The following is a 24,433-nucleotide window of genomic DNA, read 5'->3' as shown; positions in this document are numbered from 1 at the left end:
TATCCTTCATAGTCAACACAACCTTGCTGTTGTAACAGTTCAAAAGAGGACATGTCTGAACACCTCAGAAAAAAGAATCAACAATTATGACAAACTTTGAAAGAAATTAAAAGTTCTTCAGGAACTTGATCACCAAAGTTACTGTTACACAGATAACTTTCTTTCTTGCATAGGTGCAACTCACACACTCTCCTCCAAGTAACTATGGCTTTTGATATTAAGTTCTTTAAATTACAAAGGACCGACATAATGAAATCCAGCTACAGTTATGATCCCAAGTACTTCTGCATAATGTTCCTCAATCATGACATGTCTAAATCAGACCTTGTAAAGCTACTCTACAGACTAAGTTCTTCAAATGTAACCTACTAAACATGCCTCAACAACCCACAGACACCAGCAGTCACAAACTGGTGGGCTCCTTCTTTCTCCTTATTCTTATGGAAAAAAATCTGCAGGTTGATTTAACATTGCCTAGTGGGACACTGCCAGGCAAACTGTCCCCCAGTTACCACAGGGATGCTTACAGCATGGAAAGTGCCCAAAGGACTATTAAAAAGCAGTGCAATTTATGAAACCACACAGCTTCTGATCTAAAGCAAACTGAAGCCAAGACCTTTGGTTCAATCAAAATCCTGGCCTTGTTGTCTGCAAACTTCCCCAATGCAAATCCTTCCCAGAGGCTGCAGCTCTTCACAAACTGATCCACTGTGGGTCCCCTCCATGGGGTGGTCTTTCAGAACAGATTGTTCCAACCTCAGTCCCCCATAGGGTCATGAGTCCTGCCAGCAAACCCGTTCCAGTATGGACTCCTCTCTCCATGGGGCCACAGGCCCTACCAAGACCCTGCTCCAGCATGGGCTTTCCACAGGGCCACAGCATCATTTGGCATCCACCTGCTCCAGCATGGTGGATTGTAGCTGGGTGTCTGTTCCACCACAGACCTCCATGGACTGTGGAGGTGAGAGCCTGCCCCACTAAGGTCTTCACCAGGGGCTGCAGGGGAATCTCTGCTCTGGCACCTGACACACCTCCAGCCCATCTTTTTGCACGGACCTCGGTGACTGCAGCCTTGTTTCTCTCCCATATTCTCACTCCTCTCTTGTGCTTCAGTTCCACATGGCATTTTTTTCTCCCTCTAGTTAACAATGTTACCCCAGAGGCACTCCCACTGCCAAGCTCACCCTGGGACAGCAGTGGGTCCATCTGGAAAGGGGCTGGCACCAGTGCCAGCAGGCACAGAAGGAGCTCCTGGCAGCTTCTTACAGGAGCCACCCCAGCTACCAAAGCCTTACCATGCAAACCCAACAAAACCACCAGAGCTGTCAGTTCCACAGACAAACTTGCCTGCTGGCAACTCAGTGAATAGGCTCACTTTCTGTTTCAGGAAATAAAATTACTATAAGAAAAATGATTAATCAATAAAATCAAGAAAATGAAATTTAAGGTTTTGCAAAAGTACGAAAAATTGAATGTTAACCAAAACAGGCAACTTTACAGATAAGAGGTTTACAGTATTTGATTGTCAAGCTACGTGATTATGACTGAAGACAGAGAAGTACAAGTGGCCTTAAACAAACATTACTTGAATTAACTTTTTTCCCCACAGGCACAGGACATGTGTAATGCAGAACATCAAGCAGTGTTGGAGTCTTAATTAGAAATCAAAAAAAATCATGTATTCAACCTTTGAAAAATCACTCACATTTAAAATGTCAAAGTTGGTCACAGACGTAATTCTTTACCAGTTACTCTACACATAAAAGCTGTAATGTTTTTGGTACATTGGTTGTAAGTTTTCCAGGGACTATCAAGGTGGAAACTGCTGAAAGCTAAAACCCATACAACTCTACATAATTTTTTTCTGTGATTCATACTCTAATATTCACAAATTGTGAAGAACTTTACCTGTTGCTAGGTAAATAGGGTGGTTGTTTGCCGGACTCCATGCCTGCACAGCTGTTCGCTCAATTTCTTTTAGCTTCATTTTCCAAACTCTGAAAGAAATTTCACACAGAGTTTAGATCAGAGAGACACAGTTGATGTGAAAATATTCACATCAGAAACATGATGAGAACACCCTGCTCTCAAAAGAGTGAAGTTAATTGCTACTTCCTGAGGCAGTGAATACTGGAATAAACCAGGATATTTGAGAATTCATTAAACCTGCCCCAACCCCCCTCAAAATCCCACTGTCTGACCCCAGATTTTCTTTCATATATAAGTCTCTTTTTGATATGTCCCAATTACAGGAGAGTTTCAGAAAAAAAGAAGGGGGTCTAAATTAACATACTCAAGTCTTCGCTGCAGGCTGGTTTAAATCAGCTGCAGAAATTAATTTAAACAAATGTATTTTAATCTAGCACTAGTTGCTCTCTCCAAACAAGCTAATGTCAGTATATACATAAGCAAAAAGGGAGCAGAAGCAATCTCAGGGCAGGCTAAATTCCAAGCAGAAAAGTGACGTGGCAACAGAAAACAAAGTGCAATGCTATCGTGTGCCAATTCAGTTAATGTACTTTGTTCTTGCTCCTCCGAAAAGCAAAAGGAAAAAATATCATTTGACTTTCTCTTTGAGCTAGAAAATGGCAGAAGGTGAGAAGAAGTAATCCACAAGTAACTACTGGGTTTCAATCTCAGCACTGACAGCAACTCTTTATTTACTCAGGAGAGATTGAGCGACACCTGTAAAACGGGAACCAAATCTCCCCATGTCTCTGGTGAGAGATTAGTTGGGCAACAATGTAGCAGGTTAATTGAAAATCAAACATCAACAGCAGGCACGTAGGAGGCTGCAAAACTGAATATAAAGACAACTGAATACAATACAAATAATTATTGTTCTGAGTAGGATCCCATTCTTACCAAGGAGAAAGCACCCTGCACTCCATTCCTGACCACAAACAGGCCTTCTAAGTATCACAAATGATGTGTGCACATTCACAGGCTAGTGGGGTCACTCTCATGAGCACTGCCTAAACTTTTCAAGCTCGGCTGCACTGCAGTCTTTTAACTTCAGCTAAACAGAAGTGTATGCTTAGATGATATCATGCTGAATAAAGTAAAACTGTCAGCAGGCAGCACAGCAAAACCCTCTGCATCTTGTCAGTTTGCTGTGATTAACCTCTCCTGGTTACTGGTTACTTGACACTGTTTGTGTAAACCACAACCTGCATCACATGGCCCTCTGTTCAGATGCAGGGCTTATGAGAAACTGTGGTCTCCCGGGGCCCACACAAGGGGGAAGTTTGGTCAGCATTACTTCTTGGGCTTGGACCTCCCAGCTAATAATTCTACACCTCTTTTTAGGGTTTCTTCTGCTTCAGGAGTCAGAAGTTAAGGACATCCTCTCCCTCTCTCTCTGTCTCTCCCATGCACTATTAGGATATGCTGACTGACTAGAATCTATTTAATGCTTTTTAGCATTAGTCTGCAGCAGTATCTCCCAAAGCTCACACTGCCAACTGCTATTTGCACATTAAGCTTATCCCAACTTAGTTGAGGCTCAAGAGAATCTGAACAGAACTCTTGTACAATTTTAAAAAGTGCAACTATTTCTTCATGCTGCCTATGAATAGAGGTGGAAAGGTCATCTCCTCATTACCATAACAAATCTCTAAAGCTTACTTTCCAATCTTCCAGTACACACTTTGTGGGGTACTTGTACCACACTCTCTCTGTGGTGCATCTCTCAAGATGTTCCAGTACCTACTCATGCCTCCCACAATACTGCAGAAACCCTGCCCAGGTCTTCTCCCTTCACTGGCACAGGCCAGTGAAAATACCCACAGTACTTAGGTGAATCTTCTAGAAACAGTCAATTGCACAGTGCTCTAGCTGACACCACCACTATGGGGGACAGGACAGCTGGTGTGCTCCTTACAAGCCCCTTTCTTGCCTCTTCCTCCTCCAGTTACAATCTATCAGTTGTAGCAGCTGGCTGTACACTCAGGCCTCACTGCTTCTTGGCTTTTGAGAAGGCAACTTCCCTGTGAACATTACCAGACAATGTTGGAGAGACTTCCTCCCTATAGGAAATTAACTGGTAAGGAATCAGTGAAGAATATAACTATCACAAACTTAGTTGGGTAAATGGTACAAGCTCCACCTCCTTACCTCTGTGCTGGACCAACTGCACGGCTGAAATAATTTACATTTAATGTGCAAATAAAGATAAGCTGCAAAAATTGTGCAGAACAGTATTGATCAATTGTTCGGCTTTGCTTGTCAATAGAGCGTTTTACATAATAAAGTCAATTACTGCATCATTAGTGTTCTCTTTTCACAAACTTAAGTCAGGACAGAATGTGAAGATAAAGTGTCTTGGTCATGGTAACCCACGCAAACGGAGGAAAGCAAACAACACTCCATTTAGAGTGGCTCAATGTCAATAGAACAACTGCAGAAGTGCTGGATCATAGGTACTGAAGAGGTTCACTGTGTCCCTGGCCCTAAAGGCAAACCAGCAGAGGTTCCAACAGACTTGAGAAGGCCCCCAGAAGATGCATAAGAAGCTAAAAGATCACAGTATCACACTGTCTCTTAGGAACGTCTGAGCAGTTCGGCTCCACTGCAGCTGAGGATCTGCAGAGATACAGCAGCACCCCCTCCTTAAGTCAGTGAGCTCTGAGTTTCAAAGGGGAAAAAGAAACCTGATTAAGCGATCCTTCTATACACTAGGCATATCTGTACCCAGGAGAGGACTCATGATTCTTAAAGAAGGAAAAAACTCTTCTTTAGCAAACTCTTCTGGCTGCCTGAGAAAAATTTGCAAGTATTGAACCCTTCCACAGTAGAACTTTTAGGGAGAGGTTGCCACCTGCTGTCATCTCTCAAAATAACATCTAAGACTTCCAAGAAAGCTCATGCTTTTCTCAGGACTTCTAATTAATTAATCATGACAATTCCTCACCCTTCCTCTACAGACATCCATCTGATTACAGATCTAATATATTAATGAATCTCAGCCCCAAAGGGAGTGGACAGAAGCAGCAATTCCTCACAGCTTTCCTCAGACATGGCTTCTTGCACAGACCTTAAAGGGTAACAAAGCAAAACCTGACAGGTCAGAGCACACCTCACCACTGAGAAATAGAGAGCATGCAGCTAAACAGTGAAAATTCCCAAATTACTTTAGACCATGGAAACAGTGCTGTCAGAGGCAAAAATTTCTCACCTTTGCTAACCTGAAATACTTATGGCTTTACAGTACACTATAATAAGACCAAGGTTGTTATTGTATGTACTAATTGACCCTCAAAGCTGTCATAATAATTATCCCTGATAGCACCCTAGTGAGGCGTTCTCTCTCCTGCACCACCCAAATACTGTCAATCAGAAATCCCCTCCCACTGACTTTCCCAGTCCTCCTCCTGCCACTGGACACCCAACCATTCCCCTCTGTTCCTACTGATATTGGACTTCCAGCACTGCACACAAAGGACCTGATAGGCTGATCTCCCCACACTTAGCTAAAAAAGTGAAACTTGGGCAGAACAAGATTTGTCCCAGGTCACCCGGGTGACAAGTAGACACCCTAAGACCTGAAAAACATCCCCCAGCCATGACACAATGGTTAAGACACAAACTGTCCCTAGAGTTTCCACATCCCAGCATTGATTTAAAATCTCTGTACTGCCCCTTCCCTTAGCACTGTCCTGATATGACACGCTCCTTCTGCAGCTCCCCAGCTCCCCACAGCCAGGCTGTTCTCGTACGTGCTTATTATAAACCCCGATTACAGAAGGCAGAGACACACTCAGCTAATCTCAGCTAATCACTGGTGTGTGCAAGGTGGGGTTGTTGCAGGGCAGGGCTCAGCACATTCCTCCATGACAGCTCCAATGGTATATAAAGAAACTTCTTGTGCTCTGCGCAGTTTCAGAAGCTGTTGCCCATTGCACGGCGCTGCACACACGTCCCAGGTGTGCTGGTCTGCACAACAGCATTACCCCGTGGGATGGTGAAAAAGAGCAGGGCTCTAGGAGGAAAGCATTGACCTCGGACACCGGGTGTCACACACAGGCTTCGGGCTACGCCAGAGGCCTCTCCGCGGCCCAGGTCACACAGCTGAGATCCCCGGCCGCTCCCCGCCCGCCGGCCGGCGGAGGAGAAACGGGAGAGGGGAGCCGAGGCTCCCGGGGCAAGGACGGGGCCCCGGGACCGGAGTCTCGACAGAGACGGGAGGGCAGCACAGCAGCCCTGGGCTGGGGGGACAGGGGCGCGGCGGGGCAGGGCCAGCCCCAGCTCGGTGTCCGAGGGGCGCGGCCTGGCCGGGCCGGGCCGGGCCGGGTCGGGGGGCGGGCGGCCCTTACCGGCTGGCTGCCCTTACCGGCTGGCTGCCGTGCCTCCCGCGCCGCTCGCTCCCGCAGCCCGGCGCTCCGACGGTGGCCGCGGGGAGCCCAGAGCGCCGCCCGCCCCGCCCCGCCGCGCCTGCGCGGGGCCGGCCCCGGAACACGGCACGGCGCGGCCCGGCGCCCCGCAGCAGCAGCGGCCGGGCCCGACACCCCCGGGCTCCTTCCCCCTCGGTAGGGTACCGGAATCGGCTCCGTCCGTCGGTACCGGATGGTGCAGCCGGGGGCCAAGGACACACTGCTGGAGCCGGGCTCTGCTGCGGCTGCCATACCCCCTCAGCCTTAGCTATACATGTAACGCATCTTGAGGGTGTGCAGAAAGGAAAGTATTTTTCTAAAAGTATTTTAATTGCCAGGAAACTATGCAGAAGGACCCAGGCCTTCTTCCCGTACATCTGTCCTGCTTTAAGAAAAAAATTACCTCCATTACAAACTCCATTTTTTAGGATTTCTGAGCCATATCTGCCCAACCCATTATGCCGTCCCCATGGATGAAAACCATAATGAAGCTACTGTTTAGAACAAACTGGGACTGGAAGTCCCCAAAGCGGGCAGCAGCAAACAGTGCTGGAACTCTGCACAATGAGCTGGATGGGCCTAGCCCTGCCTCAATGCAAGTGCTACACTATCACACACACCAAAGCTCCTATTACTGCTCTGATCACCTTCATTTCACTTGAGACTCTTACAGATCTCATAACATTTTATACAGCGCTGCATGGAAGTGCTGTGGAATGGTAATTCTTGACTCAAGTATCCCTAAGGAGTGTTTTGCCCTGCAAAACAGAATTCAGTTTTAAGGTCCCATAGCTCATAAAAAACACTTGAAATCCCTTCTGAGATAAAACATAACTGATTATAATTTAAAAGCAAGCATTTCTGTAATGAGAAGGTGACAGCTGACAAAAGCTATGAGGAATGTTGATTGTTCAGCACCTCCAAAGGAGTTATAAATATTCAGGTGCAAATAAAACTATGTCCTAGCATTCAATCCTGTAATTTCCTTAAACATATATCCTTATAAAAAAAACCCACACAAAAACCAAGCTAACAGTCTCTTTAGAATTTGGAGTTTAAAATCTGTACAGATGGAAAAACTGTGCATCACTGTCCTTATATACCTGCTTATCTTACAGCACAAAACTACAAGTTGTGACAGGATGCTGAGAGCAGAGCACAGTTTATAGGAAGCACATCTAGAGTGGCCCAAGCCTTCAGCCTTCTGTGATCACCCACTCCTGCAACTAAACAGTGGGGTTAAGGCATAGCACAGCACAGCTGAGAGAAGATTCACTGTAAATTAGTACTAAAGGTACTGTCTCCTCTAGCAACAAGAGGAAAAAAAAACCTTACATTAGAGTGTAGCTGAAGAAATTTAGGAGCTTAATATAACTGTATGTATAACTTTCCCAAGCAAACTGTTGCTGAAGCTATAGGAGGTCCAAGACCAGTGGTTTGCAGTAAAACAGGCAGATGTCATGGGTCAGATGTAACTCCAAGCCAGGTGGATGAACTCAAGCCATAAAGGAACATTTATGGGCACCTGTGCACTTGTATCAAAGCAGATCTGGCCAGAGCTGAACTTGCTCATTAGCCTTTCCATACTGCTGCTGTCCACACAGCTCTGCTGTCAGCTTCAAGCTACACACTGCAAGGCTCTGTGCCTCACAAGTGCTTCCTAGTGGTTATGCAAACTTCACTTGAGAGGGCATCTAGACCTGGAAGAGATCAAAGTCAACTCCCAGTAAGGGCAGACACAGTACACAACTCCCAAGGACTGGCACTCGCCAATCTGTTTCTGCCTGTCATTTTACAGTAGACAGTGACACTCCAACTCCCAGCAGCACCTGCATTAAATGCCTTGGTTACAGACAGTACTGCCTACATAAACAGGCACAGGTGAGGAATGTTTGTGCACAGGACACATAAATGACCAGCAGTCCTAGGTCTGCACTCATAATTTTGCCCTATAGATGCTACAGCATTTAGAAAAATGGCAAAGGTCACTCCATTTGATTAGCTATAATTCAGCCTTCTCAAAGCAACAGAAGACAACTAGCACAGTAGGTGTCATTGATATATTTCACTGCAGTTAGCAGCTGAGCATTGAAGAACAAGTGTTAACATATGCCAGTGAACACTAGACAAGATTTCTTCCCCAGTAGAACTGACGGAAATGTAGCACTTGAACAACTTTCAAATTTCATAGTGTATCACTGCTGGTGGCTCTTTATTGGGGTCTCCTCCTCTCTCCAGATACAGGTCATTGAAGGGATATTGCTTCGGTCCCTGCAAGGAGAGACAAACAGTGGCAAAATCACCAAGCAGATTAAGAGGTAAGAGCAAAATGTCTCATCCCATCCCACCCCTACCCAAATGAAGGCTTGTAATCTATGACCTAAATTTCTATTTCTTAAGTGCTTCAGCTAGAATATTAGAGTATGAGGAAAGTAAATTCAGAAATATAGGGTTCCTTGCATAAATTATTTTTTTTAACAGAAACATCAAGGCGGTCTTGCTTTTAATCTTAATCAACATTTTATCTCACAGCATGAGGATAACATATCGCAAAAGCTGCTTGTGTATTCAGACACATTTTTCAAGACTACATTTCCCAAATGATACAGCTCATGAGATATAATTAAAAACACAGGGCAAGAGAAGAGTTAAAGCATCTCACTTGAGTAGATGCACACAGGGAAGGAGAATACCTAGACCAAAGATGGGATACTGTAAGAATCATAGCTCAAATTAGTTCCCTGTGAACAGGAACTGCACTCTATGAAGCAGCATCTGTGAGGTGAGCCAGGCCAGCCAAGAGAACTCAGGCTAGATGAGGCCACAGGACATCCCTTGGCCCATCCACTGCCAGCAGCAGTTTTGCATTCACGCCCATCACTCATCTTCAGCAAAACCACTCTTATGGGCATTGGCAATAACCAGAAATACAGCTTCTTTTTCTCCCTTTATCCTCAGGTTTCACTCACCACAGGCCTGTAGGATGGGTAGATTTCTCCAAGACCAAACATGATCAGCATTGTGCCCAAAAAGAGAAGGAAGTGTTTGCTCATGGTGTGCCAGGGAACGACAGTGGGGGATGTATCAGCCCGGTTCCGAATGTACATGTCAAAATCCCAGTGCATCTAAAGAACAAAGGAAAACAATTGCACATTTACCAACAGTGGTCAGGCTGCTTCTCTCAAGGGAAGCAGCACATTACAGCATTCACAAAACTGCAAGAAGCTGCACTAAAAGGACATTATTCAAATGGTGGCTTCTTTGCTAAACAATTCTGAACCAGACTCTCATACTGAGTCCTATCAGGCAAATAAAATTACTCCTGCAGGGAAAGTTACGTTTGTTAAGTCTCCCTTCTCAAATGTAGTATGTTAACTGTCTTAAGTACTTTTACAGTATTTTCAGATGGCCAAAGCCTAACTTTGCCTTGAACTGACTGTCTCTGCTAGCACAGGCAACACACACCAGCACTGGTGATGAAATCACACGAAGGATTCACCAGATAGCTCTAACAAGAGGTGCAGGTTAGAATTTAGTAACAGTAGCATTGGTGAGCAACTTGAGAAGTGGAACTGATGCTCCTACCGGCTCTCCCCAGTTGTATCTCATGTCTGGCTGGTCCCACTGGTACCAGGGGTCCCTCTCATATTGAGACTTATTAGGGAGCATGGGATAGTCACCATACCTATGAGAAACAAACAAAAGACCAAACATAAAGAAATCTGTACTAATTTAGATATAATTTGTAAGAGATAGTATAAGACAGGCCTAAGGAAATAGAATTAAATACTACTTTGTTTTTATAGATTTTTGAAATTCATTAAAACAATTAGCACAATAATTACCTTGACACCAGTCACCACAACAAATGGCATTCCCCAAACTGGCCTTATTGGGCTCTACTAGATGAAAGAAAATGCAAGCTTAACCAAAATACGGAAACCTAGTTATTTTGGCACATGTCAAAGCATTCCTCAACATTTAAACATCTCCTGAAACCTTTATTCTAGACATGGCTTTCAGTTCCTCCCACTTAGCCTTGCAGTACAACAGCATATGAAGTCTCCCAAGTTTCTCTCATGAAGTCTTTCGTGTTTTATTCACACAGCCTCTAACTCATTCCATTCGTTCCTATTTTAAAACACTGAAGGGTTTTCAAAGCTGTAAGCTCACAGTAGAGCAAAGGCAGGCATTCACCAGGAGGTACGAGCACATCCCCACAAATCCAGGAGCTACTGGCCCCGGCTGCGGAACAACGGCACCACCAGCTCACCCCATGCCATCGTCGGGGTAGGGCTGATAGTCCTCCACCCGCATGTTGTACTTCTTCGCAGCGGCCGCCCGCTCCTCCGGAGTCCGCGGATACGGCCCAGGCATCGTGTCCTTGGACATCTCCGAGGCTGCGGGACAGGAACGCGGCACAGTGGGCGCGGGCCCCGCCGGCAGCCGCAGCCGGCCCGGGGAGGTCAAGCCGCCCTCCCGCCCCGACCCCGCAACCACCGGCCCGTCGCCCCAGACACCGCGACCCCGCCGCCGGCCCCTCGCTCCAGCCTTCGCCTTCCCGCTCACCCGCCCTCGCCCCCGAAGGCGCCGCCAAGGCGGCCCGGGCCGCCCTGAGCCCGGCGGCCGCCCGGGGCCAGAGGACACCGCGGAGAGCGCCCGCCGCCATCACCCCCAGCGCGCAGGCGCGGCCGCGGGAGGCAGAGGGCGGGGCTCGGGGCGGGGCCAGCCCTCAGGGGCTCGGGGCCGGTGCCGGTACCGGCCCCCACCGGGGCAGGAATTGACCGGCCGCGGGTGCAGTACTGACACGGGGGCAATGGACGAAAAAGGCAGCGTTACGATATTTCGCTTTGTCTGTCACCGTCTGAAGCGGGGCAACGGGAATGTATGGCAGGAACTGCCCTCCAGACACGGGGAGCCTCCTGCGGATCGATGCTTCATCGGATCGATGCTGTGCCCGGCGGCGTTATGGAAATCGCCTTCTTTGTAACAGTATATTATTAAATTCAATACCCAAATGTAATCGTCTTATCTCCATGGAGCCAGAAGAAGGTGGACAGCAGAAATGGCATGTTAATTTAGCAATGTGATTCTTCAAATATAAGCAATGTATTATTGTAAATAAAATCAATATGAGCATTCAAGGATTTTGCAGTTTACTTCATTATGTAAACTCTGTGGTAGTTGAACTCATTTTCCTTCAGTTATTCACATCAGCCATAATGGGTAATGTCTCTATAACGATTTACATTATAAAGTTTGCAGCTCAAAAACTATCACAGACAGTTTGTCATTAAAGCCATTCCTTCTAATAACAACATTAATTTTAAACCTAGTAATTGAATGAAGATAGTGATGAACCATAAAACTATGTCTGAGATACAGCATGCCTGAGATGGGGGCTTTGTTGCAGATAAAGGACAGGATCTTTTCACTTATCCCAAAGAAAGGCCTACTGATGTCATTTTAGGGATGGTATCTTAATTCAGCCAACTCCCTTACAAATGGGTATGCAGTGAAGTTATTCAGTTATCTAATAAAGTTATTAACTCAGAGTCCAACGTGCCAGGGCAGATGCTGCTGCTGTTTTCCATGGAGCAGCGTTTGGAGCCTGTCCCACCTCCGCAGCCCAGCGAGCTGTGGGGACAGCAGTGTGGGGATAGCACTGGCAGTGCTATCCATTGACTTGGGCTCAGGCTTGGATTGTGGTCAGCCGTTTCTAACATCAGCTCTTCACCACTGGGTATTTATTTTCTGAATTATGTTTGAGTTTTCCACAACTGCGTTTCAAGTTTCTTAAGCACCCATATATATTTGCAAATACACTGTAAAAAATGTTGTTAAGCTGTACAGCAGAAAAGGATTTAAAACGTAAGAGAACATTCATTTTCCCAGAAACTAAGTATATTAATAAATTTTGGCAGGACAAAGGGAAATTGTATTATTCTCATGAAGGCAAAGTTCTGTGCAGGCAGAACAAATCCCAGCTAGTGTAAGATGAAAACCACTGTATGCCAGACACCAAAATCTTCTCCAGAGCTGATGCCTAATGTGGCGTGCGTTCTTGGGAAATAGTGATCGTCATTCTTGCTGTTTGCAGATTAAAAGCGAAATGTAGACTTTGTCTCACTTAATAAACATACAAGAAGATAATTGAACGGCTCCAGCTTCAGTCACACAGTTCATGAAATCCTGCTAAAATGATGCAGCCGCCACCACAGGCTGGATGTTAGTTGCACCAGGCAGTGCTACATTGTTTTTTGTAGCCAGTGTTAATTACGGATCTCGTTTTCAGGCGCAGAGCTCCGCAGCGCATTTCCCGGGCAGAGTCAGCGGGCGCTGCTGTTTCCGTGGGCAATGGAAATGACCGAGGGCAGCGCTGGCGCCCGCTCCGCCGCCTTTCAGGGGAAGGAGCGGCCGGGGCCCGGCCAGGAGGCTGCAGAGCCGATCCTGCTGTTTCCTGCAGCGGGTCCGGCCCCGCTGCGCTCCCAGCGCCCGGCGGGGCCCGGGAGCCTCGGAAGGGACCGAGGCCCGGGGCAGCGGATCCCCTGCAGCCTCCGCCCGCCCGGGGGCGCTGCCGCCGCCGCCCCGCTCTCCTCCCTCTCCATGTCCTCTGCCCTCCGCCTCTGCCCTCCGCTTCCGGCGTTGCCATGGGTGCGCAGCTTCCGCTTCCGCCTTCCTTGGGACGGGCTCTCCGGTGGAGGCGGCGATGGCGGCGGCCTCGTCCTCCTCCTCCTCCTCCTCCTCTTCCTCCTCTTCCTCTTCTTCTTCCTCCTCCTCCTCCTCTTCCTCCTGCTCCTCCTCGGCGGCCGCCGCGGGTTGCCGGGAGGGCCCGGCGGTGGCGGCAGGGCCCGGCTGGAGCGACTCCCAGTTCCGCCGCTACTCGTTCGAGACGCGGCCCATCCCGCGGCTCAGCCACAGCGACCCCCGCGCCGAGGAGCTCATCGAGAACGAGGTGAGGGGTCCCGGGCGCAGGCACCGCCTCATCCCGGCCCTGTCCGCCCCGGGCACCGCGCGGGCTCTGCTGTAGCCGCTGTCCCGTTCCTCTCTGCTCTGTGGACATTTTTCTTCGGTGCTACAGTTGAGTTGTGAAATTGGCAGGAAACGTTTGTTTTAAGCCCTTTGTTGTCGGGATGGAAGTTGTGGGAACGTGGTAGAAACCCCTGGGCACGTATTGATTGTGTTCTAAGTGCCAGCGACCACAGATGTAAAGGGTCCTTTGCAGTGGTGGCTCTCGTACTGGCTCTGTACCAGCTCAGTCTCCTTTTGGTAGGTTCGGTAGTTGGGTGTTTTAAGGAAAGTCTGCAAGAAGTTGTGTGTGCACAGCTTGGGAACACAGTGCTGCCTTGGTTAGGTTGCTTACTACTGTTGTATGAGATAGGCGATGTACTTGGTCTTCCTTTTGTAGAGCTTCTTTTTTTGCTGTAGAAGAGATGGTCGGTTTTTTTGATGGTGGTTATTTGCAGTCCTCTGAGAAAAGAGATGAGTTCTGTTTCTGGATTCAGAGGGATCTTTTTGCTGGCACTTTCCCCTTCACAGCTGGGGCTGGAAGTGACCAGCCAGAATCTACTGTGTCTCCTGGCTACGTGGCAGGACCAAGCAGGCCCAGAAGTGTTGCCAGCTAGTGTTTGTCTAACCTTGCTGATAGAGACTGGCTAAGTAGATAGTGCAATCTGTCATCCCATTGCTACCAGGAGCTTACTGTAGCCCCAGGCCACCACTTTCTTAGAATTTCCTATCATGTCTTGCTTGGTTTTCTCCCCAGAACAAATATATGATTACTTCAAATGCCTTTTCCAATTCCCCATTTTGAAGGGGAGTTTTTGTGGGTGCAATAATGAATGTGTTTGTTCTTAAGTTCAAGAGGTCTTTAAATCAATAAACTTCCTGTTTCTCTCCAGGAGCCAGTGGTGCTAACAGATACAAATCTGGTTTATCCTGCTCTGAAATGGGACCTGGACTACCTCCAGGAAAACGTTGGCAATGGGGACTTCTCAGTGTATAGTGCCAGCACACACAAGTTTTTGTACTATGATGAGAAAAAAATGGCCAATTTTAAGAACTTCAAACCCAAGTCAAGTAGGGAAGAAATGAAGTTTGCCGAGTTTGTGGACAGACTCAAAGAAATACAACAAAAAGGGAGTGCTGAGAGGTAAGTGATAAGTGGAGTGTGGAGGTTTCTCTATTTCTTCAGACCTAAGTAGGAGCTAAGTTTCTCTTCAGTGGGTGTTGATGATTAAAGTGTCATGAACTTTTTGGAATTTTTATTTGTTTCTTGTTAATAATCCTGCTTTTCCTGCAGGGCTTCTAGTTGACAGCAGCCTTGTTACCTTATTAGAAAAGTAAAACCAAACAAACTGTTCACACTGGTTGTGGGAATTTATTTATTTTTTCCTCCTCTGTGTGAGCCAGGGTTTGTATAGAGAAAGAATTAAGCTTCACTTTTTTTTTTGGCAGGTAGTGGTATTGGTAGAGAAGCATGTTGTCTGATGTAAAGGTATAGGCTGTGGCATTCAGAATCCCAAGGCAGCTGGAGCTAACCCTCTTTGGGAATATAGGCCAGGTTGTGCACGTGCTGTGGATTGTGGGTGATGGCCTGTGCCACAAACAGAGCTGTGGGTCACTGAGAGGAGCTTCAGCTGGACATGGAATATAACTGTCAGCAGCTTAACCCTCAGTGTTTTCAGTCACAGCCCTCTAAAAGGAATTACAGATGTTTAATTGTGTCTTAATTGGAAGCAATCCTGCCCACTTGTCATCTGTGCCTTTCTCTTCTTTCTCAGCTTTAGGTATGCTTTTTCCAAGAGAGAAGTCAGTCCTTGCTCTTGGAAATGGGTTTTCTTCCAGCATTGCAGACAGCAGTCTGCAATACTGTGATTTGGTACAGATGTTAGATTCCTCTGATCCTCTATGTCTAAATGTAAACATGGCTTTAAGTAACTTGATACTGACATGTGCAGGCTCTCCTGAGCCCTCTTTTTCCCTCATGTAGTTCTGCTAGAAGAGATAACTGATATTGCAGGTGAGTTAGAGGGGTGGCATTCTTCTAGGGATTTATTTGATAATGGCCAGTCTGTTTAGAGTTTCCTCCTCCTGCTCTGTGAGAGGATTGTTCTTCCTTAAAATTATGTTTTTCCCTTGTAATTGTTCAAGTTGAACTAAGATCTGTTCTCTTGTGTACTGGGAAACCTTACAGCAAAGTTTGCAGACTTTTTGAAACTGTTTTCTTCCATGGGTGTTGAAGCTGTCTAGTGATAGAACAGAATCTCTAGGAAGTACTTCTCTGTTTTGAAATCTTTCTGAAGAGACAGTATGTCTGTGCTCATGACAAAGTTTAATATTTGATTCCTGCTTTCTCTCTTTGACAATTCAGGTTATATCTACAGCAAACATTGAATGACACAGTTGGAAGGAAGATTGTAGTGGATTTCCTTGGCTTCAACTGGAACTGGATTAACAAACAGCAAGGGAAACGTGGCTGGGGTCAACTGACTTCTAACTTGCTTCTTATTGGCATGGAAGGTAAATACCTTCTTCAGACTGAAGGAAAAAGGGAGAAGATTGCATCAGCAGTTCTGTATTTCAGTTCCAGAAGGTGTTTCAAATGGATTTTCCCCTATATCTGTGTGTTCCTTCAGAGGAGGTAGAGTAAAGCTTTGTGCTGGGAGGAGACTGTTGTCACACCTTAACTTGAGAAACAAGGAAAGGAATAGTCTGTATTTTGCCAGGGATGTACTCTGAATGCCTGAATGTCATGGAAAGGCTCTGTGTGATGCTGGTGGCACTGTGTTTCTAGTAACTGCTAATCATATCCTGGGATCTGTTTACTGTTTGCATGCTTCAGGCACTGTAGATTTAAAAAGCTCAAAGCCTGCAGATTCAAAGTGCAGAAAGGTTTGCAACTTGAACAGTGTTAGACTTCTGGGCTTTTCTGAGTATGTCCAATGTCTGCCCAGAAGGAAATCTGACTATTTCGTGAAACCTTTTTTCTTATTTGAGCTAGTACACTGTGAGGAGGAATTCTCTTTTGATTAAGACCTGATTTTTTTTCTTGAAAGCCTATAGGACAGTGGGAAACTTGAAGATGGGTAAATTCTAAAAGTATTTGGATAGAATAGAATTCCAAATTCATGTGGAGCCTGACTAAGAGGCAAGTGCCTTAGAAGGCAGAGGAACCACTCGGCTGTTGACAAGGAGAACATCCTTTTAGAAAGTAATCTCAATAACTGGGGAAGAAATGTACACTGTTCTGTGAAGTGGGAGAGCCTATAATCAATGTGGCCAGCTGTCATGGTTTGACCCGGAAACAGGATTTCTGGGATGCTGTAGATAGGGCCAATGAGTGCTCAGATTTGAATATTGCCATCTGGCCCAACCACTGGGCATCGGATCCACCTCTGAGAACACAGGGTAAAAGCAGGGCTCTCCCCCTGGCAGGCCTCTTTGGATTTCCGGCGGGAAGGAGTTGGGTCTCTCCCCCGGCCCAGTTGCTGCCTGGGCGGGGGGAGGGGAAAAGCCATGCGGCCCGGCCCGGGAGAGGTAGAGCCTGGCCCCCCCAAGGGTGGAAGGAAGAAGTAAAGAAATGCCGGGAAGCAATGGGCAGCCTGTTCCCCCCCCTTGGAGACAGACAGAGAGAGAGAGTGCAGCCTGTGTTTGCGGCCCTTACCTTGAAATTTAGTAAACATGTGCTGGCAGCAGGCAGCCCGGCTGAGGAGATGGTGGGGGGGGGGGGGGGTTGCAGCCAGGAGTCCAGCCGCTTGGAGGAGTTTTTAACCCTTCTTGGACAATGAAAACTTCACAGAACATTAGCCCTTCCTAGACGAGTGATGAAGGTCTGGACCAGAGAGAGAGAGTGTGAGAGATGTTGAGATGTTGGAAGAATGGAGAAGATGGAGTGGCATTTTATGCTGGACTCTTTTGTGTAGCCATGGACAGAGCCATGCTTCCGTGTGATACAGAGACTGAGTCGAGGGGGAGAAATGTCCCAGAGCCAAAGAAGATTCAGTGTGGGTACCCCTCGGCCCCAGGGGGTATATAAAATATGGGGGGGGACAGATGTCCCAAAGGTGAGATACTGTGCTTTTCTGGAATTGGACAAAGCATCCTTAAAAAGACAACCCTGGAAGCAGTCCTGATCCCTGTTCGGTGGTGAGAGCACCGGAACAAGGATGGAAAAGGCCACCTCGACACATGGAAGGACTCCCTCTCCTCTTGAGGAACTGAAAGTTTGAGCAATCTAAAGGGGTGGTGCTGGACCCAGAATTGGTGATTTTGGAAGAAGTATTGTATTGGGAATTTAGGGGGGAGGAGGAGGAGAGTGTTTTTGTGAGGTTTTCATTTTCCTTGTGTTTTCTTTTCTTTTGTTTGTAGTTTAGTAATTGTTTTTGTAGTTTAGTTAATAATTTTTTTTTTTTCAAGTGGGAGCCTGCTTTGTTTATTCCTGGTCAAAATCTCACAGCAGACACCAGAGAAAATGTATTTTCGTGGGGGCATTTGGCCTTGTGCCAGTGTCAAAACTTTGACACCAGCATATCCAATTATAATTGTTCAATTACACAACCTGAATGGTTTTTTCCCCTTTACACCAAGTCATACTTAACCTACAGTAGTTTGTCTTTGCCACTTGTTTTACTAGCTGAGAACATAACATAAAATCAGTGGACCAACACTTCCTTACAGGCCATATAGTCACTAAAATTCTATTAACAGGTTAGCACAAGAACCAAGGAATTGTCTTGAACCAGCATGTGCTAGAAAAAGGAATGTCTTTAGAGCAGCATATATGCTGCTCTATTTAATGAAGTTATGGTGTTAACTGTTATCTTAATTCTTGCAGGCCAAGAGAGTAATATCTGAATTGGCAAACAGCCTGAAAAACAGTTTTTTGTGAGGAGTACAGTGTGAGGAGTAGAAAACAGCCCATTGTATTTAAAGATTTGATTAAATTTAAGATCCAGTGGCAACAGTCAAGCACTGTTAATCAGACTTGAGCGGTTGCTATTGGGAGCTCCATTGACAGAGATTGTTTACTTGTTTTCTTGAAAAACTTCTGGGACTTTTTTTCAAATCTTACCACTTTTCTCTAGACTAATAATCTTTGACAGTCTGTTCCACAACTTGTCATTTAAACGAAGTGTTTTATGAAAAAGCTCCCTATCAACATTCAGCATCTGATGTTCATTGGAACAAGCTGGAAATTCTAATCCTGTAGAGCATAAGTTGCTGAGTATGGATTTAGAATGGAAATTAAGTGGAGTAGCAGTTCCTCAATAAAGGCTGATGATAGGGTGTTTGTAACATTCCTATTGTCATTTTCCTTGTTTAGTTTCTGAATATGTGGGAGTATATTTTCTGTCTTCAGCAAGGAATATAACTTGCATCTCTTTCATACCTGAGAGTGTCTTGACTTTCTTTTCTCTCTGTGTAGGGAATGTGACACCAGCTCATTATGACGAGCAACAGAACTTCTTTGCTCAGATTAAGGGTTACAAGAGGTGTATCCTGTTTCCTCCTGATCAGTTTGAATGCCTCTACCCTTATCCTGTGCACCACCCATGTGACAGACAGAGCCAGGTGAGAGTAGCAGATCTGTTCTCTGCTCCACACCAAAATGGGCATTTGTAAAGATGCTTGGTGGGAGGAAGCTGCACTGGAGTTAAAGCTGCAAAATACTTGCTGAGCTTTTGCAAAACCTCTGCTCAGTTTTCAACAGCATTGGGGAATGCATTGGTGGTTTTCTGTTTGTGTCTGGTTCCAACTCACAAGTGCTAGAGCCATAAAAACCTTCTTACTGGTACACAATGGGTCTGCAGTTGCTACCTCCTCTGTTCTGCTTCATTGATCACTGATCAAACACAGATTTGTTGACAGACAAATTTCAGGATTCCTAACTACATGGTACTTGGAGGGTACTGCAGGACCTCACAATAAAGCTAAGATACAAATGGAAACGTAAAAGCCATGTAAGGAAGACCAGGATGATTTGACACTGAGAGCCAATAATGAGGATTGTCATTGCAGGAAATTCTTCTGAGTTTCTTCATGTTTTCTCCTATCAGGTCGACTTTGACAATCCTGACTATGAGAAGTTTCCAAACTTCCGGAATGTGGTTGGCTATGAGACGGTGGTGGGTCCTGGGGATGTGCTGTACATACCTATGTACTGGTAAGAGGGATAGCTGGACTGTGATAAAAAACAGAGGCTTAAAATGTATTCTGCTTAGTGTTGGGTTGGCTCCTAAGAGTATTTTGTTTTTACTTCTCCAGCAACTGTGATATTTTCTGTGATATCTTGGGCCAGTATGCTTCTAACTCCTCTATCTGTTGGATGGGAATAGTAATTCCCCCTGACACCACTTTAATTGTACATGTACTCACTAACATGTGAGAAAAGGATCTATATTTAAGTAAGGAGAGCTTTCCAGAAGTTTTGAGGTCTTGATGCAGGAGGTATAGGGCCAGGCTTGTCTAGTGCTGTCTGAACTCATCATCCAAGGTATTCACTATAAGCTACAGCAATAGTTTCTTTTCTTTTTTTTATGTGATTTCCATGCAGGTGGCACCACATTGAGTCTCTCCTGAATGGGGGGATTACCATCACTGTGAACTTCTGGTACAAGGTGAGTACAAGCACAGCTTGGATAGCTGCATCTCAGATGATTTTTTCAGGTAGAGATGTATTGGCACACATTGTTGATATGAGAACTTCATGGCACCAAGTCCTTTGCTTCTGGAAGCTACTTTTTCCTCTTCAGAGTTGTGTGTGTGAAGAACTGAGTGACTGGGGTACAGTGGAATAAGCTGCCAATACAGGAAGCATGCAAATGAGCTCTTTTTGATATTTCAGGGTGCCCCAACCCCAAAGAGAATTGAGTATCCCTTAAAGGCTCATCAGAAAGTGGCAATAATGAGGAACATTGAGAAGATGCTGGGAGAAGCCTTAGGAAATCCACAAGAGGTATGGAAAGAACCATGTGGTCACTGCTGTTGAAATCATTAAGGCATAATGCAGAGCTTGAGATGACAGCTGCTTGGCTCTGTAGGTGCCAGAGTGAGGGTGGGAAAGCAAGATTGCTCTTTGCTGATTCTTCCTGCAGTCTTCAGAAGGTCATTTCCTTACAAAAATGCAAGCTCTTAAAATTACAGTTATGGAAAGGACCCCTACAAACAATGAAGCAGTTGTTCTTGTATGTGGGAAAAAAGTGTACTTTGACTTTGGGCACTTCCAGGAAAGTGTTGTTCCCAAAAACTCCTTAGTCTTCTGTGCAGCAATGATACCCATTATATACAAAAAAAAAAAATTGAAACTGTTTCACCTGTTGAACCCAAGTCTCTTAAATAACAGAAATCTCCTCTATTAAGTCATGTGCTTCATCTTTAACATGTCTCTTGCTTATCTCTGAATTCTTTGCAGTCTTAACTATCTGGTATATCAAAAAAAAACACAAACTCCTGAGGTACTAAGTCTAAAAAGACTGAGGTACTAGGAGTATGCCTTTGAAGATCTGATCATCTGAAAGTGGAAATGCAGGTCAAGGATAGAAATGCTTTCATGGTCTGTAATCCTTACCACTGTGCAGAAACTTGTCTTTAGCCTCTCCTCTGAGATTATTTTAATGCCATAGCATTCTGAACTTCCCTCGATGGTTAGGAAGTCCTGAGATGTGAGAGTGGTCTTGACTGAAAAAAAAAAACCTGTAGCCCCCCCTCTTAGTGACCCCAGGGACCAGAGAGGATTCAATGAATGAGAATGTTCCTTCTCTCCCTGAAAAGAGCAACCCATGATGACTATTGATTCCCTTCAATAGCATCTACTTAGAAATCACAAAGGTTAGGTGGGAAGTGAAAATGTTTCGGGCATGTTTCCACTCTGATGGAATGTTTTGGTGTCACCTGAAGTCAGGTGTTGACAGAGAACTCTGCAGTTTTGGTAGGGTATTTTGAGAATGTGTTCATGTGTGCCCCAGTGTTTTTCTAGAAAATACTTTGAAAGTGATTAGGTGTATCTTGGGCTCTGTGATGCAGAGGGAGCAGGCTCTGTGCTGCCATTTGTGTGTAACTGTCCTGGCTAATGACCTGTTTTTGCTTTGAACAGGTGGGTCCCTTGTTGAATATGATGATTAAGGGTCGCTATGACTAATGCCTGGTGCCCCTGGCTGATGTTGGAGCTGCTTTGTTCACAAGCAATGGAAGATACTGAGCGCTAGTATTGCACGCAGCACTTAACAGACTGATGGGTTTCCTGGCCTGTCCTGGCCCCACTACAATAAAGGGGCTACTGGAACTGCAAAACCATTAGTACCCTATTCATCCTCCACTCTCATCTAACTGAACCTCCCAAGAAAGAGTCTGCACTTACTGGAAGCTGGATTCATGCTCACTAACTTGTTTATTTTCATCCCTCTGCCCTGTTTACCACAAAAAGGAGCATGGCTTCTGGCACTTGGATGTGTTACTTCAGGATTTTCAGGCATATGAAGAAGAGCTTGGAGGATAACCAGGAGCAATATTGTTTCCTCAGCCTCATGGGGTTTGGACCTCTTGGCTGGGTTTGTGTGTTGGTGGCAGCAGTGGATATAAGGCGGGAAATGTTAGGTTTCACAGTCCTCTGTTGTTAGAGGACCTGTCCCTGCTCAACTCTGGCACCTTTTTGTATTCATGGAAATGAACATATGAGATGGCCTGTGTGCATTGAGCAACTGGACAAATGATTCAGTTCCTTTAACCTAAGACATCTATGCTTTGGATGTAGTACAGGGTAGAGATCAGAATGAATTTATCTAGTGTGTGAGCACCAAATCCTATGCTGTCCAAATAACATCTGTCTTGTATGAGTCTAGATAAATCTCCTTCCTGACAGCTTTTTCTGGGGAGTGAAGGCTTCTCTCCTGCTCTTTTGAAGCTGCAGTATGGTTAAAAGGGGATGTAGCATTATGAAGGGAGATGCATAAATGCCAGGGCACTCTCCAAGTCATGAATGATTAAGCCACATTTTTAAATTAAATTTCCAAGGGATGCTGAGCTCAACTGTCACAACACAGTGTCAGATAGGTACAGAGCCTCACTTCTCCCCAGCAGGGTGCTGGCTCCTGAGACTAGCACAGGAAAGTGCCCTTTTTACTGAAACTGCAAGAACTCAAGTGTGTGTGGCTGCGTACAGGTGCGCGCGTTTGTGTGATTTTGTGTGGCTCCTGTCCATCAGTTAAATCCATGCCAGTGTGTGGTTCTCTTCCTTGTACAGTCATGTGAAAGAGTTCAGGGCTTTGCGTTTAAATGTGATTAAGTTTATCTTGATCCTTTTTGTGTTCCGGGACTTGACATGGCAGACTGGGAAATGACAAGACCAGAGCACAGGAACCAGATAAGCCTCTGTTTGAGTCCTCAGTAATCACTCTGAAAAATAACTTTGCTTACCTCCTCCTCCTCCTCTTCCATGCAGAAGCCTTAGGCTCATGTGGAAGCTGGCTTTTTATTCCCTGAGGCGTGCTGCACTGCTGTCCCTGGTTTGGGGGGTGGTGCAAAGATCTTGTACTTGTGATGCGATTGTAATGGGTTCCAAAAGCTAGAGGTGGGAGAAGCTGTTTCATAGCCCATGTATCTCATCCCAGAAAGCGTAGAATTTGTTTTGTTGAGGCTTTCCAGTGTTTCCCCTGTTGTGCTGGGCTTGTTCTGATGTGGGTTCTGATAAAAGTGTAACGTGTTACTTGAGAAGTGCTCCATCTTTGGTCTCAGGTCCCATCTTTTGCTGGGATAGTGCATGCACCACTTGCATTGGGCTTGTCTTTCACAAAAGAGAAAGGCTGCTCAAGCAGGAGGAAACAGGAGGTCCTGAGGCAAGTTTTCTGGCTGCTTTATTGGTCAGAATAAATGAAGTTTAATTGGCAGCTACAGGGTCCTTGTTCAAGAAAAGTGTGTCACTGAGTAGTCTGACTGCCATGTTGCAGGCTCTCCAGAGCTGTGGTTAGATCCAGACTAAGGTCACTCAGCTGGATGCTTATCAATGCTCAGCCTTGGGACAACTGGGGAAGAACCTTCTGACTGGCCAAAAGCAAGGCCTTCCCAGGAATCTTGGGCACATGCCCTTTGTTGAAAGATGGTCAAATTAAATCCCATTTCTGTGCTATTTATTCAGCACTTGGTAGTCTTCAGTACTGCTTGTTAGACACCATCAACTCTTGAAGCTCAGGGTGGGAGTTCATATCCCGTGTGGAGAGAGAATGGTACTTACAGAACTTTTAGGATCCTTTTTTTTCTTTTATTTGCCAAAGGTCTAACTTTTAAAGTGTCTGAACAGGTTTTGCTGCACTTGACTTTGTGAAAGCTCATTTACAATGCACTGATGGACTGACTCCCTCCCTCTTCCCTTTTCACCTTGTGCTTTCAATGCCCCTTGCCATGGTATTGGGAAGCTGTGTGTTGTGTGCAGGGGGTGGGGTGTGACAAACACATGGTACCTTCTGAAGTGTAGTTCTTAAATACAACCAATGTTGAACAACAGAATGGTGTGGCTTTTATTTTGTGACTGGCTGTGTAGAAGAGCTCTATAAGGACGTGTGTCTAAATCTACCTTTCAGTCTGACAACTCCACTTGTGTTCTTCACTGGTTAAGGCTGTTGGTCTCCAGAACTGCCTTCAAAACAGCAATACCAATTGCATTATTATGTGTCTTCACATCTTTCACCATAGTACTTCTAGAAGCCTGAAAGGAAAGCTGGGAATAAGATGGTGTGCTTGTATCCTGTCAACAAGAAGTGTTGGTGGGCAGGGAAAAATTCCCTTCCCTGCTGACCTGCATGGTGTCACCATACTCTGGATGATGGAGCAAACTACACAAGCAGGCCTGATGAACTCAATTAATTGTCCTTGAGATTTTGGGGGGAAGCTTCCTGTGTGTAGCTGTGCTGTATGTTAACAGCCTTGGGAGATGAAGCCCTCTCTACCTAGTAAACGAAAGTTATTTTAAGTAATATTAACTCCACAGCAATCTTGAAATGTAACCATTGGTGAAACGCTGACTAATTCTGAACTAATGGCTAAGATGTAGTAAAATAGGGAAGAGTTGA

The 24,433-nt window shown here is 45.7% G+C and overlaps 3 protein-coding genes across 3 annotated transcripts in view; 1 reads left to right on the top strand and 2 right to left on the bottom strand.

The window, feature by feature from the left end:
• The window catches only part of SEC31B (SEC31 homolog B, COPII coat complex component), a 34,860-nt gene extending 28,485 nt beyond the window's left edge, over positions 1–6,375 (bottom strand). The window contains exons 1-2 of the mRNA XM_058810785.1: positions 6,332–6,375; positions 1,909–1,997 (exon numbers count right to left, since the gene is read on the bottom strand). Coding sequence (XP_058666768.1) covers positions 1,909–1,987 — 79 coding nt within the window. The 5' untranslated portion in view covers positions 1,988–1,997; positions 6,332–6,375. The remainder of the gene's footprint in view (positions 1–1,908; positions 1,998–6,331) is intronic.
• A 2,042-nt stretch (positions 6,376–8,417) lies between these two features.
• On the bottom strand, positions 8,418–11,052 carry NDUFB8 (NADH:ubiquinone oxidoreductase subunit B8). Its single transcript, XM_058810734.1, has 5 exons — positions 10,941–11,052; positions 10,645–10,771; positions 9,957–10,056; positions 9,341–9,496; positions 8,418–8,642 (listed from the first exon to the last, which is right to left on the bottom strand). The coding sequence occupies exons 1-5, from the start codon at positions 11,038–11,040 to the stop codon at positions 8,550–8,552; spliced, it is 576 nt and encodes a 191-aa protein (XP_058666717.1). The 5' UTR covers positions 11,041–11,052; the 3' UTR covers positions 8,418–8,549.
• A 135-nt stretch (positions 11,053–11,187) lies between these two features.
• HIF1AN (hypoxia inducible factor 1 subunit alpha inhibitor) lies at positions 11,188–23,867 on the top strand. Its single transcript, XM_058810971.1, has 9 exons — positions 11,188–11,256; positions 12,838–13,326; positions 14,273–14,523; positions 15,745–15,893; positions 18,799–18,944; positions 19,430–19,536; positions 19,927–19,990; positions 20,218–20,328; positions 21,466–23,867. The coding sequence occupies exons 1-9, from the start codon at positions 11,188–11,190 to the stop codon at positions 21,508–21,510; spliced, it is 1,431 nt and encodes a 476-aa protein (XP_058666954.1). The 3' UTR covers positions 21,511–23,867.
• Positions 23,868–24,433: the final 566 nt, after the last annotated feature.

Source organism: Ammospiza caudacuta, chromosome 9 (assembly GCF_027887145.1).
Source record: "Ammospiza caudacuta isolate bAmmCau1 chromosome 9, bAmmCau1.pri, whole genome shotgun sequence".
Taxonomy (NCBI): Eukaryota; Metazoa; Chordata; class Aves; order Passeriformes; family Passerellidae; genus Ammospiza; species Ammospiza caudacuta.
Note: the sequence above shows the minus strand (reverse complement) of the source record. Positions and strands in the feature narration are given on the sequence as shown.